This window comes from Triturus cristatus, chromosome 12 (assembly GCF_964204655.1).
Source record: "Triturus cristatus chromosome 12, aTriCri1.1, whole genome shotgun sequence".
NCBI classification, from domain to species: Eukaryota; Metazoa; Chordata; class Amphibia; order Caudata; family Salamandridae; genus Triturus; species Triturus cristatus.
In genome coordinates, this window is record NC_140595.1 from 121545371 (window position 1) to 121561645 (window position 16275).

Below are 16275 nucleotides of genomic sequence, written 5' to 3' on the forward strand. Positions count from 1 at the left end.
AACACGTGTCCAGGGATGGCTAACGCTACTCATACTTGCATGCATTACACGGGCATAGGCGTACTCGCCGACGCTGACCTCAGGGACCATTTTTCATTGGGGTAACACGCTTGGTAGGTGGAGCAGTGTGCGACCAATTAGACTTAACTTTATTTCAGGCTCCCTTGAGCCGTTGGAGCCGACGGGCTCATGGTTACGCACCTGCGCGCTACGAGAGGTACTTGACCTGATAACGATTTTAGCAGCTTACACAGCAACCCTACACACTTTCCTACTCCCTGCTGACGAGAGGCAACTACCTCGAAACACGTGTCCAGGGATGGCTAACGCTACTCATACTTGCATGCATTACACGGGCATAGGCGTACTCGCCGACGCTGACCTCAGGGACCATTTTTCATTGGGGTAACACGCTTGGTAGGTGGAGCAGTGTGCGACCAATTAGACTTAACTTTATTTCAGGCTCCCTTGAGCCGTTGGAGCCGACGGGCTCATGGTTACGCACCTGCGCGCTACGAGAGGTACTTGACCTGATAACGATTTTAGCAGCTTACACAGCAACCCTACACACTTTCCTACTCCCTGCTGACGAGAGGCAACTACCTCGAAACACGTGTCCAGGGATGGCTAACGCTACTCATACTTGCATGCATTACACGGGCATAGGCGTACTCGCCGACGCTGACCTCAGGGACCATTTTTCATTGGGGAAACACGCTTGGTAGGTGGAGCAGTGTGCGACCAATTAGACTTAACTTTATTTCAGGCTCCCTTGAGCCGTTGGAGCCGACGGGCTCATGGTTACGCACCTGCGCGCTACGAGAGGTACTTGACCTGATAACGATTTTAGCAGCTTACACAGCAACCCTACACACTTTCCTACTCCCTGCTGACGAGAGGCAACTGCCTCGAAACACGTGTCCAGGGATGGCTAACGCTACTCATACTTGCATGCATTACACGGGCATAGGCGTACTCGCCGACGCTGACCTCAGGGACCATTTTTCATTGGGGTAACACGCTTGGTAGGTGGAGCAGTGTGCGACCAATTAGACTTAACTTTATTTCAGGCTCCCTTGAGCCGTTGGAGCCGACGGGCTCATGGTTACGCACCTGCGCGCTACGAGAGGTACTTGACCTGATAACGATTTTAGCAGCTTACACAGCAACCCTACACACTTTCCTACTCCCTGCTGACGAGAGGCAACTACCTCGAAACACGTGTCCAGGGATGGCTAACGCTACTCATACTTGCATGCATTACACGGGCATAGGCGTACTCGCCGACGCTGACCTCAGGGACCATTTTTCATTGGGGTAACACGCTTGGTAGGTGGAGCAGTGTGCGACCAATTAGACTTAACTTTATTTCAGGCTCCCTTGAGCCGTTGGAGCCGACGGGCTCATGGTTACGCACCTGCGCGCTACGAGAGGTACTTGACCTGATAACGATTTTAGCAGCTTACACAGCAACCCTACACACTTTCCTACTCCCTGCTGACGAGAGGCAACTACCTCGAAACACGTGTCCAGGGATGGCTAACGCTACTCATACTTGCATGCATTACACGGGCATAGGCGTACTCGCCGACGCTGACCTCAGGGACCATTTTTCATTGGGGTAACACGCTTGGTAGGTGGAGCAGTGTGCGACCAATTAGACTTAACTTTATTTCAGGCTCCCTTGAGCCGTTGGAGCCGACGGGCTCATGGTTACGCACCTGCGCGCTACGAGAGGTACTTGACCTGATAACGATTTTAGCAGCTTACACAGCAACCCTACACACTTTCCTACTCCCTGCTGACGAGAGGCAACTACCTCGAAACACGTGTCCAGGGATGGCTAACGCTACTCATACTTGCATGCATTACACGGGCATAGGCGTACTCGCCGACGCTGACCTCAGGGACCATTTTTCATTGGGGAAACACGCTTGGTAGGTGGAGCAGTGTGCGACCAATTAGACTTAACTTTATTTCAGGCTCCCTTGAGCCGTTGGAGCCGACGGGCTCATGGTTACGCACCTGCGCGCTACGAGAGGTACTTGACCTGATAACGATTTTAGCAGCTTACACAGCAACCCTACACACTTTCCTACTCCCTGCTGACGAGAGGCAACTGCCTCGAAACACGTGTCCAGGGATGGCTAACGCTACTCATACTTGCATGCATTACACGGGCATAGGCGTACTCGCCGACGCTGACCTCAGGGACCATTTTTCATTGGGGTAACACGCTTGGTAGGTGGAGCAGTGTGCGACCAATTAGACTTAACTTTATTTCAGGCTCCCTTGAGCCGTTGGAGCCGACGGGCTCATGGTTACGCACCTGCGCGCTACGAGAGGTACTTGACCTGATAACGATTTTAGCAGCTTACACAGCAACCCTACACACTTTCCTACTCCCTGCTGACGAGAGGCAACTACCTCGAAACACGTGTCCAGGGATGGCTAACGCTACTCATACTTGCATGCATTACACGGGCATAGGCGTACTCGCCGACGCTGACCTCAGGGACCATTTTTCATTGGGGTAACACGCTTGGTAGGTGGAGCAGTGTGCGACCAATTAGACTTAACTTTATTTCAGGCTCCCTTGAGCCGTTGGAGCCGACGGGCTCATGGTTACGCACCTGCGCGCTACGAGAGGTACTTGACCTGATAACGATTTTAGCAGCTTACACAGCAACCCTACACACTTTCCTACTCCCTGCTGACGAGAGGCAACTACCTCGAAACACGTGTCCAGGGATGGCTAACGCTACTCATACTTGCATGCATTACACGGGCATAGGCGTACTCGCCGACGCTGACCTCAGGGACCATTTTTCATTGGGGTAACACGCTTGGTAGGTGGAGCAGTGTGCGACCAATTAGACTTAACTTTATTTCAGGCTCCCTTGAGCCGTTGGAGCCGACGGGCTCATGGTTACGCACCTGCGCGCTACGAGAGGTACTTGACCTGATAACGATTTTAGCAGCTTACACAGCAACCCTACACACTTTCCTACTCCCTGCTGACGAGAGGCAACTACCTCGAAACACGTGTCCAGGGATGGCTAACGCTACTCATACTTGCATGCATTACACGGGCATAGGCGTACTCGCCGACGCTGACCTCAGGGACCATTTTTCATTGGGGTAACACGCTTGGTAGGTGGAGCAGTGTGCGACCAATTAGACTTAACTTTATTTCAGGCTCCCTTGAGCCGTTGGAGCCGACGGGCTCATGGTTACGCACCTGCGCGCTACGAGAGGTACTTGACCTGATAACGATTTTAGCAGCTTACACAGCAACCCTACACACTTTCCTACTCCCTGCTGACGAGAGGCAACTACCTCGAAACACGTGTCCAGGGATGGCTAACGCTACTCATACTTGCATGCATTACACGGGCATAGGCGTACTCGCCGACGCTGACCTCAGGGACCATTTTTCATTGGGGTAACACGCTTGGTAGGTGGAGCAGTGTGCGACCAATTAGACTTAACTGGTTGTACTTCTTCCAGGCTTGTCTCACTATCCACTGGTGCACTGCTCTTACTCCTTTGTGGCTTGTTTCCCTATCCTGTGGGGCACACCTCCTGCTGCTCCTAGGCTGTACTCACTGTTCAGCAGGGCACTGCTCTCCTTCCAGGCTTGTCTCACTATCTCATAAGGCACTGCACTTAAACTTCCCCAGCCACCTCACTTTCCCTAGCAACACTGCTGTGCTCCTCCTCAGCTTTGTCTCACTTCCCATCGGCCACCGCTCTGACCATCTATATCCGGTCATGATTCCTCAATTCGACACTGCCCTAGCTTTAGCCAGCTTACGTCCTACATGGGGCGGGGCTCATATTTTCCTGTAACGGCCTCATTCACTCATAGGCCGCTGCCTCGCTGTCTGTATCTTGCCGCATTCCCCTGCGGTGATCCCTACTACCCGTGAGTGTCCACATTCTTACATGAGACCCTGCCCACACTGCTACCTGGTGTAAAAGACGGGTTGTCCTTCGAAACTAAAAGCCTTGATTTGAAAAAGAAATAAGAACGTTTACCTCGATAACTCTTAGAAAAATAATGAAGTAAAAATAGGAGGCATGAAAGATCAACAATTCTTGGCAATACATGCATATAGAAAAATTGCAAATGTGGTCTGACATATTACAAATATGACTTTTAAAACATTACTTTTGTAAAAGACATGGTAAGTTTTTGTTAGATTTAGATAGATTGAAAATATGACAAATAAAATAATTTGTCAAATTATGACCACGGCTATTTGTGATGGCATAATTGAAATGGTGAGTCATCAATGTTCAAAATAGTTAATAAAAAATAAAAGGAGGAACCTCATATATCCTTGGTTTTGCAGTCCATCTGATGAGGATGAGTTAGTCAATTCTATGAAATTGTGATACTATCATCCCCTGAATGTTGTCAAATCAGCTCATAGGGCCTCTGTGTTTTTTTCGCCTATGTGTTTTAGTTTAAAATTTCATTTCCCTGCTATAAAATATTGGTGATTTGTACCCTTCAGAATGGATTAAGGACGTGCAGGCTGCAGATGTGTCAGAGTTCCCCCCACGACCTACCGTCCGCTGGGTGGGATGTTCCTGCAGAGGCGATAAGAACCACCACCCCGTTCCCCTCCTTGCCCTAGTCGAGGAGTAGCTCCGTCTAGGATAAGGGGGTACCCGGGGTGGAAGCCAGATAGATGCACGGTCTAGATGGCGCTGGACACACGCTGTGAGGGAAAGAATGGAACACCGTTAGCGTTCTGCTCGTTCCTTCTCCTTCCTCTGTCCTGTGTCGTGCGTATGAGGCCCTGGTTTACCTGGTGCGAGGGTACGCGAGCAGCTGGCCTCCGTAGTCTGTTCCAGTGCTCTTGGACAAAAAATGATATAACCAAAAACAGCGCTCCTGCGCAAATTATAAAGCGCCCAATCCAGCTGGGGCAACGGGTGAACCAAAATTACATAAACAAAACCAGCGCTCCTGCGCAAATTATAATGAGGGTAAGAACCCCCGTTCCACTGCACTCCGTCTGTGTGCCGTGGAAGCAAAGTTACGAGTAGAAACGGCAAGGACCGCCGTTCGTCTGTAGGCGAAGCGCCGTTTGTGAAAGTCAGTACCTGAACCGTCGTTGCCTGCTGCCGCGTCCTTCCGTCGGCTGGTACTCGTCTTCTCCGGAGTGGCGTCTCTCCTTCCAGGGCGATGACTTGAATTCAAAGCGGTCAGTTGCCGGAGTTCCCGGCTTTTGTGCGCGGTCAACCGGAAGTGAGTCTTTCGGCCTTCCGTTGTCGACCCGCAAGAGCTAGACCGCTGACCCTCCTTTTCGAGTAGCGGGTGGCGGAACCATGACAAGATGGGGTCTTTAAACCCCACCGTGTAGTTTCCTTTGGCGCAAAAGGGCCCCTCGGACACTGTTTGGAGCCTTAGATTAAATTACTTGACTACTTGATTTTGGAAGGACATTAAGCTACTCCCTGTACTGCTCATTCACTCGCTTTGAACTCTGGCTGCTTGTCAGAAGGCGGCATCATGGATGCGGCTCACTTCCTGGTTCTGACTCAGTGTTTCCTCCAATCACTGTTGATCCTGCGCCCAACCATGCTTTTAATTAATTGTTTATTAGCATTCCAGAACTAGAGGTTCTTTTTTCTTTTTCACGGACTCCTACCTGGGCACTACGCTTTATACCCATACGTGGCCTCATTCCTAAAGGAGGCGATGCCCATGTTACCTGGATATGGCCTCACTCTTACATGGGGCACTACACTTACTGCCCATACTTGGCCACATTCCAAATGGAGGAGCTGCCCTTGTTACCTGGATATGGTTCCGCTCTTACATGGGTCAATACAAGTACTACCTACACTTGGCCAAATTCCTAAAGGAGGCGCTGCCCTTGTTACCTGTATATGGCTCCAGTCTTACAGTGGGACCTCTGACCCTGCTCGCAGGCAGGTCGCCCCCCACGCCACCACACAGCCGCCAGCTGCCTCGTTGCTCCTGCCGCCACCATCTCCCACTCCCTCGTTCCCGCCGCTGCGTCCCTGCGGCCCCGCCCCCCTGAGACCCATTGGCCACCATGCTCCCGCCTCCCAGCTGCTCCTCCCTCCCTTTCTACCTCTTAAGGGGGCTGTGCAGTGGCGCAGGAACGACCTCTGACCCTGCTCGCAGGCAGGTCGCCCCACACGCCACCACACAACCGCCAGCTGCCTCGTTGCTCCTGCCGCCACCATCTCCCGTGTTCCTGCCGCTGTGTCCCTGCGGCCCCGCCCCCTGACACCCATTGGCCACCCCGCTCCCGCTCCCGCCTCCCAGCTGCTCCTCCCTCCCTTTCCACCTCTTATGGAGGCCGAAGGCGTGCCAAAGGCAAGCCCGTCTGCGCCCGTCCGTGCCTGAACCACGCCCAGCACCAGAACCCCTGGACCCTGCGAACTCCACACCACTCACTGGCCATCTTCTTCCACCGCAAGATCGCTGACATCCATGACAGCCTCAACACCATGACCCCCCCGACTACGCCAGAACCCACCTCCCCTGTGGACACCACCAGCGCCAACCGCCTGACCTCCTGGTCCAACGTCAATGACGACGAGACACGCAAGGTCATGAACTCCATCCACTCAGGATCTCCGTCAGACCTGTGCCCACACCATGTATTGAACAAAGCAGATGCTGCCATCGCACCCCAACTACGGAAGGTCATCAACATCTCCTTCGAAACAGCGACTTTCCCGGAAAGCTGGAAACACGCCGAAATCAGCGCCCTCCTCAAGAAGCCCAAGGCGGACCCCAAGGACCTCAAGAACTTCCAGCCCATCTCCCTGCTACCGTTCCCGGCAAAGGTCATCGAGAAAATCGTCAACATGCAACTGGCCCGCCACCTGGAAGACAACAACATCTTGGACCCGTCCCAGTCCGGGTTCAGACGAAACCACAGCACCGAGACAGCCCTCATCGCCGCCACAGACGACATCAGGCGCCAACTAGACAACGGCAAAACATCAGTCCTCATCCTCCTGGACCTGTCAGCCCCCTTCGACACAGTCTGCCATCGCACTCTAAAGACACGCCTCCTAGAAGCCGGAATCCAAGAGAAGGCTCTTGACTGGACCACGTCCTTCCTCTCCGGCAGAACCCAGAGCGTCTGCCTCCCGCCCTTCCGATCCGAGGCCACAGACATCATCTGCGGCGTCCCCCAGGGCTCATCCCTCAGCCCGACGCTGTTCAACATCTACATGGCCCCCCTCGCACAAGTGGCCCGCCAACACGACCTCAACATCATCTCCTACACCGACGACACCCAGCTCATCCTCTCCCTCACCAAAGGCCCGCACACCGCCAAAACCAACCTCCACGAGGGAATGAAGGCCGTCGCCGACTGGATGCAGAACAGCCGCCTGAAGCTAAACTCGGACAAGATGGAGGTACTCATCCTCGGACCCACCCCCTCGGCTTGGGACGACTCGTGATGGCCGGCCACACTGGGAGCAGCACCGACACCCACCGACCATGCACGCGACCTAGGATTCATCCTCGACTCCTCCCTCCCCTTGTCTAAACAGGTCAACGCCATCTCCTCCTCCTGCTACAATACCCTCCGCATGCTCCGAAGGATCTACAAGTGGATCCCGACTGAAACAAGAAGAACGGTGACACAGGCCATCGTCAGCAGCAGACTGGACTACGGCAACGCACTCTACGCAGGAATCCCAGCCAAACACCTACGACGACTACAACGCATCTAAAACGCCTCCGCCCGACTGATCGCCAACGTCCCCCGCCACAGCCACATCACCCCCCACCTGAGAAACCTGCATTGGCTCCCCGTCGACAAGAGGATCACCTTCAAGCTCCTCACCCACGCACACAAAGCACTCCACAACGCCAGACCAGCCTACCTGAACAGCAGACTCAACTTCTACACCCCGACCCGCCAGCTCAGCTCCGCCAGCCTCGCCCTCGCTGATGTCCCCCGCATCCAATGAACAACCTCCGGCGGCAGATCCTTCTCCTACCTCGCCGCCAAGACCTGGAACACCCTCCCTACCCACCTACGACAGACCCAAGACCTGCTTGCCTTCGGAAGACTCCTCAAGACCTGGCTCTTCGAGCAGTAGCAGCTCCCCCTCCCCTCAGGGGCTTGAGACCCTCACGGGTGAGTAGCGCGCTATAAAAGTACTCTGATTGATTGATTGATTGGGTACTACGCTTACTGTCCACACTTGGTCACATTCCTAAAGGAGGCACTGCCTTCGTTACTTGGTTATGGCACTGCTCTTGCACGGGGCACTACGCTTACTGCCCATACTTCGCCAAATTCCTAAAGGAGGAGCTGCCCTTGTTACCTGGATATGGCCTCACTCTTACACTGGTCACCACGCTTACTGCTCATACTTCGCCACATTCCTAAAAAGGCGCTGCCTTCGTTACCTGGATATGGCCTCACTCTTACAAGTGGCACTACGCTTACTGATTACCAAACGGAGAGGATATAAACAGAAGAGGACCTCCCAGGTCAAGAGAAGCGTCCTGTTCTATATTATCGCATGTTGCATGGCCTCTTCAAAGCAGCATCGCTGGTGGCAAATAGCTAAGGTTGGTTGTTTTATGAAAGTGTAGCTGGCCTGCTACCCATGCTGACAGTATACTTTATCACTGAGTCTGCTCCGTACTGTGGACAATTACCCCAGCGAGATCACAGTACTCAGAAGTCATCTGGTTATTACAAGGCAGTGCGATCAAACAGCTATTATTGTGTGGTATTAGGTTTAAAATTAATGTATTGCAACCTTCCTAACACAAGTTAAAAAAAAAACTCAAGAGCTATTTGTACCCTTCACACCAAGAAGTGCTGACATGTCTCTGCCCACAGTGTGAAGCTTAACACGTCTGGGACATCCATCAGGTGCAGCACACGTACGTCATCGCAGTCTTCTGGTTAATACATTTTTTCACAACGCAAGGAAAAGAATATTGTATAACCTGTCAGCACAGTGTGAAGGTTACTTTTTATCCTAAAGATAGTAGTACTCAGGTTTTTCAAAAAATCAAACCTTACTATTTGAATCATTGTAGTTAAAGACTCATGCAAAATGTTGAGACATTTTAAGTATACATCTAAGTCACATAGTACGCAGCTGGAACATCTTGATTTATGCTATCGGAAATAACAAAGAACCAAACTTGGAGAAATTATGTTATGAATAAAATCAACTTGCAGCAACGTGCAAGACTCCTCAAATTGTTGCCTGACTACCTGCTCAATCGTTTATACAAGACTCAGATAGCGGCTGTTGTGATGTAACTGGGTCGCGGGACTGTTTAAAAATTTGAAAGGAATGCGAGTTTTGTGCAATCCCCCCTTTGAATGTGCAAGTGCAGTTTGATCCCAGGGCCACGTGGGTCAAGGATAAAGGAGGGTTCAGCTTGGCGTGGTCAAGGAGAGACCCGCTGAAGTTGGACACCGCTGTAAGCAATCTATGTATCTGTGTCATTATTATTAATGGGCTTCAGAATAACTGGTACTTACGTACTTGCAAGTGCTGAGCCATTATTGGCTATGACACGACACTGACGCTGAGCGGACTGTTAACGTGATTCCATGTGTGCCGTAAGTGTGTCTGATTACCCTTACGGGGTACGCGGTGCTCGTGCTGCTCACAAAAGGCAGTTCAACCCCCACACTGTCCGCTCGCAGTGTTCAGGGCATACCCGACCTGTGTCTGCCACAGACCGTCACCTGTTGAAAACTGCTGTGCCCCCACCCCGCTGCACACCTGCCACTACTGACGACATCCTAGGAATCGGCCTGCGGCGTGAGCAGATGTCTGCCCTGTGGGTGCGCCCCCTGCTGGCCACCCTCCCTCAGTGCATGGAGCTGTTCCCTCTCCAATCCAGGCCCTTGTGTCTCCGGCACGCATCCTTGCTGCTGGCCTGCCTCTCTCTCTTGCCTCCTCACATGCCAGCGCCGGCCAGCAGTGCGGCGTCATCGCCCCCTGGGGCTTGCCTGAGTTGCCCACAGTGCATGCACCAGTAGAACACGAAAGAAACAAGCATTGGCATAGCCAATAGGTCTCGCTTTTAGGACCTTATAAGTGTTTAGCCATGCAACACTTGATGTTGTTGCACCAAGGTTATTGTGCTGGATAACTAAACACTTATAAGGTCCCAAAGGCGAGACCTATTGGCTATGCCAATGCTTGTTTGTCATGTAGCCGGCTCACAAAGACTATACCCAGGGAAGTGCAAAGTAGCAAACATGACAAAATCTGGAAGCCAGGAGACTCAGGACCTGCCAGCCTGGGCTTAAAGAACAACAAGGGAGTGATGAGAGGAAAAGGAAACTGTGTATCACAGATGAGGACGGGGTGGAATCCTCATTGCTCAGGTGAACAGACACAAGAACAAAAACCCTGCGAGTTCAAACATTGCCCCTAAAAAGGAATCTGCATTTTGGAATGACATCCCATGTGAATGCAGTAGCACTTAACAAAAGAATAGTCTAAGAAATAAAAAGCTAAAGATGGCATGGCATGAAGCGCAAAAAAAGTATTAGGCAATATACACAAGCGTCTTGTGGTACAACACATACCTAAGAAGGACCCAGTAGAAGTGAAAAAAAGCTGGTAACTGCAATTGCATCCAAAATATTGTTTGAAATTGATGGAACAGACACTTTCAGCCGCGCGGCAGTAAAAGTAACGCCGCGCGGCCATAAAAGCGAAAGTCATCGCGATCGCTCTGAAAGCGAAAGTCATCGCGATTGTGATGACGCGCTAAACCACAAGTTTTCAAAGTGCTGCTGAAGGCTAGCGGTTCAAGCGTGAACGCAAGCGCTAGGCGAGCCAGCAGCACTTTGAAAACTCACCTCCAAAATGTCTGTTCGAGCCAGCGCATGCGCTGGGCTCAGCAAGACCTAAAAAGGAGACAATAAATACGCAACAAAACAATGAAAAAAACAAAAACTAAAACACAACAGGAAAATCATCACTCACCAGTACTTGCCCAGTGCAGGGGTAAAAAACACCAACAATATAGTACTCCTTCAATCACACCTGTCCACCAGCTAACTTGACTGCTGCTAGCACGCAGTGAGCTCCCTCCATGCCTTCTAGACTCCGCAATCCTTGCAGGAAGTTCATTAACGTAGTTTTTGCACACTCTTGAGCCATGGCATACATGCTACCCGTTGAGCCATTCACTATTGAAGGTGCCCCGTTTGCTCAGACGCTGAGATAGAAGCAGTAGCGGCTCCTGGTGGGAGTGCTGCCGGACGGTGACGTGGGGCGGGGGAGGGGCAGGGTGGGGGGTAGTAAACACCGGAATACGGAAGAATGCAGGTAAGTAGACAAATCAATAAAACAAATTTCATTGAATTCGTTGAATTTCGTTGCGCGTGCTGCATCGCCAAATGCGATTCGTTTTATTGATTTAATTGTCTACTTACCTGCATTCATCCGTATTCCGGTGTTTACTACCCCCCACCCGGCTCCTCCCCCTCCCCACGTCACCGCCCGGCAACACTCCTACCAGGAGCCGCTACTGGATGGAAGGATTGGGTAGAAAGAGTGCTGCTGTTCTTTGAAGCTACCAATGTGGAGAATGGGCAGAAAAGACCCATGCTCCCACACGTAGGCTCCAAAGAAATTCACAGAATCTCCAAGACACTCCGGATATGTGCAGACATGCGTCTACCCAATGTTGCCGTCTAGAGAGAGTGACAGCTAACGGCAACAATAGACGACCTGATTGGTGAACTCAGTGGGGCCTGCTGGTTCTCCAAACCGGATTTGCACTCTGACTGTCACCAGCTTGTCCTTGCAGAGGAATCCTGCTACATCACGGCCTTCTCCACTCATATCATATATATCTGCGGCATTACAAGTGACTACATTTTGGAATCTCAAGCACCACTGAGGTATTCCAAAATGTCATACACGAACTCCTAGTCGACCTCCTGGGAGTCGTCAATGTCAGCGACGACATCCAAATACATGCCAAGACCATCCCAGAATGTAACATGAGGATAAAGAAAGTGCTTCAAAGGATTCAAGATTCTGGCCTCACCCTGCACCACAGTAAGTGTGAATTCTTAAATCAAAAACTAGATTTCTTTTGATATGTATTATCCTCTGAAGGAGTAGCTCCCAACCCCGACGAGGTGTGTGACAACAAAGATGCCTCTCCGTCCACTACAGTGACTGAACTAAGCAATTTTTTAGGTTTGGTCAACTACTGCAGTCGTTTCATCAAAGACCTGATGACGCTCACGCAACCACTCAGAGACCTCACAAAATCCACGGTCCCATGGTAATGGGTCCTCAACCAAGAACAGGCTTTTAAAGCTACAAAGGAAGCCTTGTCAACTGATACGACATTGACCTATTTTGATCCTCGGAAGGAGACAACAATAATGGTAGACACAGGCCCAAAAGGTCTCGGTGCTATGCTGATGGAATGACAAGCAGAAAAAGATTAGACACCAGTGGCTTTTGTGAGCTGATCTCCCACTATGATGGAAAAAAGATATTCTCAGATTGAGAAGGAGGCAATTGCCATGCACTGGGGGTGTCGTCATTTTTATCTATACGTGTATGCCAATCTGTTTACAGCCACGACTGATCACTCGCCCCTAATGTCGCTATTCAAGGGAAGAGCCTCACAACCGCCTTCACGGATTGAAAAATGGATGCTCCAACTTCAGAAGGATAACTGTAAGATAAAATATCACCCGCGATCCAACAGCCCTGCAGACTACCTGTTGCGGCACCCTCGTGCGAGGTGAATGAAACAGAAGAGTACGTGAGGTATGTGACTAATCGATCTCGTCCTATTCCTCTCTCTATGGAAATCCTCCATCAAGTCAAAAGTAGTGATGAATGCCTCCAAAAAGCACTGGATGCAGTAAAAACCTAATCGATGGGTTGCATTAAAAAAAATTGTGCCCAGCTTACTCCTGATGCCAGACGTGTCTTGGAAAGTCTGTATCATGTCCGCTAAGAGCTGAGCGCTGATCCAGATGGCTGCCTCTTGTGTGTTTTGCCTCTTGCTTAGTCATTCCCACCAGCCTCACTGACCGGGTAGTTTAGCTCATCCATGCTGGACATCAGGGTATGGTAAAGACCAAGAGTCAACTACGAACCAGGGTGTGGTTCCCCTTGCTGGATGAACAAGTTGAAGCAATTATAAGGTTGTGTGCCTGGTGTCAAGCATCAGGCAAAGACAACCCGCTGACTCCGGTGATTACAGAAATAGGACCCCAACAGCATCAGGTGAGTCTTATCCTTGATTTTGGGAGCCTCCCGGATGAAAGGCACACCATGGTTATGATTCATGGCTATTCAAAATACCCCGAGGTGAATAACCATCCACCGTTCCAAGACCAAGAGTTGGCAGCCTATCTGAAGACAATGGACATATCTCACGAACGAATCACACCCCATTGGCCTCAAGGCAACTCTATGGGTAGAGTAGTCGTAGACACTATCCCTCATCACCAGACATGGACACCTGCTCCTATTGATGACCGCCTAGTGCACGAGAAAAGACAGAAAGTCGATGATAGAACCAGCCAACGACGTCATGCGCAAACATCCGCTCGTAAGGTTGGAGATTTAGTACTCATTAGTCACCGAGTCTCAGGAAGCAAGTTCAGACTACCCTTTGAGTGTTTTCATTGGAACATTATCCCTGTGCATGGTACCAAAATTACTGCTTGTCGTGGGACCGAAGAGGTCACTCGAAATGTGTCAGCATTTAAGAGATTTCACCCCAGCACTGAGTGTTCCTGGGACCTTCATGGCAGTGATTCCCAGGTGGATGAGCATGACACGGTGTCAGAGTCCGGAAGTTTGGTTTCCCCTCTACCGGTGTCAGTAGATGACACTCCTGACCCAGCCTCCCCTGCTCAAGGCGGTGAGGTGAGTTGTGAAGCTAGTTCACCCGAACAACACAGTAATCGTGCCACTCACACTAGATATGCACTGAGAGGGAACCCAGCCCCTTCCAAGAGGCTGACGGATTACTGGGTGCCAGAAATAAGTATTTGGACCCAGGTAGCAGAAATTCTGACCATTAATGTAAGGACATGTGTGCATTTTGTTACTAAATGTCGTTTGGTTCAGTTAAGCCTGGTGTAATAGTGCATTAAATTCTGTAGATCATCCCATATCTTTATTTTTCAAGAAATTCATTTGTGTTGATACTAACTTCTGTCGTGTTTTTTTACTTAGTTCATTTTGGGGAGGAATGGTGTGTCGCTCCAGTGACGTAACTGGAGCGCGGGATTGTTTAAAGAGTCATAAGTAATGGGGGTTTAATCTCTCCTTTGAATGAGCAAGTGTAGTTTGACACCAGGCACCACGTGGGTCAAGGAAATAAAGGAGGACTCAGCTAGGCGTGGTCAAGGAGGGACCAGCTAAAGCTGGACACCACAGTAAGCAAACTAGGTCTCTGTGTCATTACTTACGGGCCTCAGAACAAGTGGTACTAATATACTTGCAAGTACCGAGTCCTCTTTGGCCAGACACAACAACCAGGGACCCGCTTGCCTCTAGCTCTTCTGCGTCATGCACCAGCTTTTGTTGCCCTTGACAAACTGCTTTCTTTGCCACCCAGTGTCTAAAAGAATTGTTTACAAATCCCTTTGTTCGCTGCATAAAACCATACATCAGTTTGGCCGTTCCTATCTCCAAGATCAAGTCAGTAGCTGTAATCCTGCTCACCTGCTGCGGTCTGCTGACACTAATTTATTGATCAGAGCAAAGTTCAGTCAAACACAGAGAGACAGTTTTAGGGCAGTGCAACTGGTGCAGCCGCACTGGGCGCTGACTTGAGGAGGGGGCACTGACCCCAGGGGGTGGGGGGGGGGGGCGCGCTGTGCTTAGCAATAACGTACGATTTCAAAACACCTTCTGCAGAGTTCATTGTGCATCCAGCTTTAGGGCAGCAATAAAAATGTCAAGATAACTCTTGTGATTAATGTTCCTGCTAGAGCGAGAGATTGGAGTTTTGTCTAGTGGCATAAAGTAGCACAGAGGATTAATATGCCAGCTGCAAAGAACATGTACCTTGCACATCACAAATCTGTATTTTGTACTTTTGGCCAATGGTAGTCAGGGAAGTTGAGGAGGAGGTCATGGGGGGGAAGGCAAAACTGATTGTCGTAACCGGCACCACCAGCCGGCCCTGGACACACGTGTTGGAGGAACATCCTTTCCAATCCAAGCTTCTCCTCTTTAGGACCATCTGCCTGCCTCCCTTCGATCCACCACAGATCTCCATTGATTTCGCATATATTTGAAGACCTGGTTCCATACCCTCTAACCATCTGAGATGAATGTGGCTCAGTATATTTGGCTGCTATTAGCACTAGGATACATTCTTTGGTTGCAGCTGCGCTTTACCTATGGTTAACATACCATAGCACAAGATAACAAATCATGTTCCACAAGTACAGTCTAGGAAACTTTGAACTATGGACTGCTTAATATGGGACCGACATGATGATTGGTACAACACAACTGCTTGCTGTAGTCTTTAACTAGAGTGATCTAGGTATTAACCATTGTTTCCTTTACCAAAATCTTGGGTACTACTATTTTTATGCTAAAATATACTTAAGAGATTGATACCAAGATAAAGGCTAACCCAGTAGGACACGGGTACCCCATCTGCTCGCACCATCTCTAATTGAGTGATAGAGAGGCAGGAGCATCAGACCAAGTCCTTCTTTCTTTACAAAATAATAGTATAAAGGCTGAATTTTTTTCTGCAGTTAAGTGACCCAGGATGGTCAAATGTAATAGTCCCTGGGAAAGAATGAGTTAAAGCTGTATCAACTTACATAGCAGGTCCTGTCGCTCTAATGCTTTTTGGTACTCATCACTATATTTCTCAACAGGTGATTGGAACAGCCATGCTTCTTATTGGCATCTTGGCAATTGTGGACTCCAAGAACAAACCTGTCCCAAAGGGTCTGGAACCACTGGTTGTAGGGTTACTGGTTCTCTCCATTGGCCTCTCGATGGGTTCCAACTGTGGCTATCCCATCAATCCTGCACGGGACCTTGGTCCACGACTCTTTACATTTGTGGCAGGCTGGGGTGCAGAAGTCTTCAGGTGAGTGAAAAAGGTCCACATCTTCCTCTTCCTATATTGCTTCTCTCGTCTACTCCTCTCATAAATGCCACAATCTCTGGTTCATACCACGCCGCTACTACAGCAAGTGTTTTGGATCATGTTCTCCTACAAAAATACATTTAAAGTATTTTGAAATT

At 50.2% G+C, this 16275-nt stretch overlaps 1 protein-coding gene across 2 annotated transcripts in view; it reads left to right on the top strand.

Annotated features, from left to right (window-relative positions):
- AQP10 (aquaporin 10) overlaps nt 1–16275 on the top strand; it is a 106488-nt gene that overhangs the window by 86047 nt on the left and 4166 nt on the right. For both annotated transcript variants that reach the window (XM_085637815.1, XM_085637816.1), the window contains one exon: nt 15900–16117. In XM_085637815.1, the coding sequence (XP_085493941.1) occupies nt 15900–16117 (218 nt within the window). The remainder of the gene's footprint in view (nt 1–15899; nt 16118–16275) is intronic.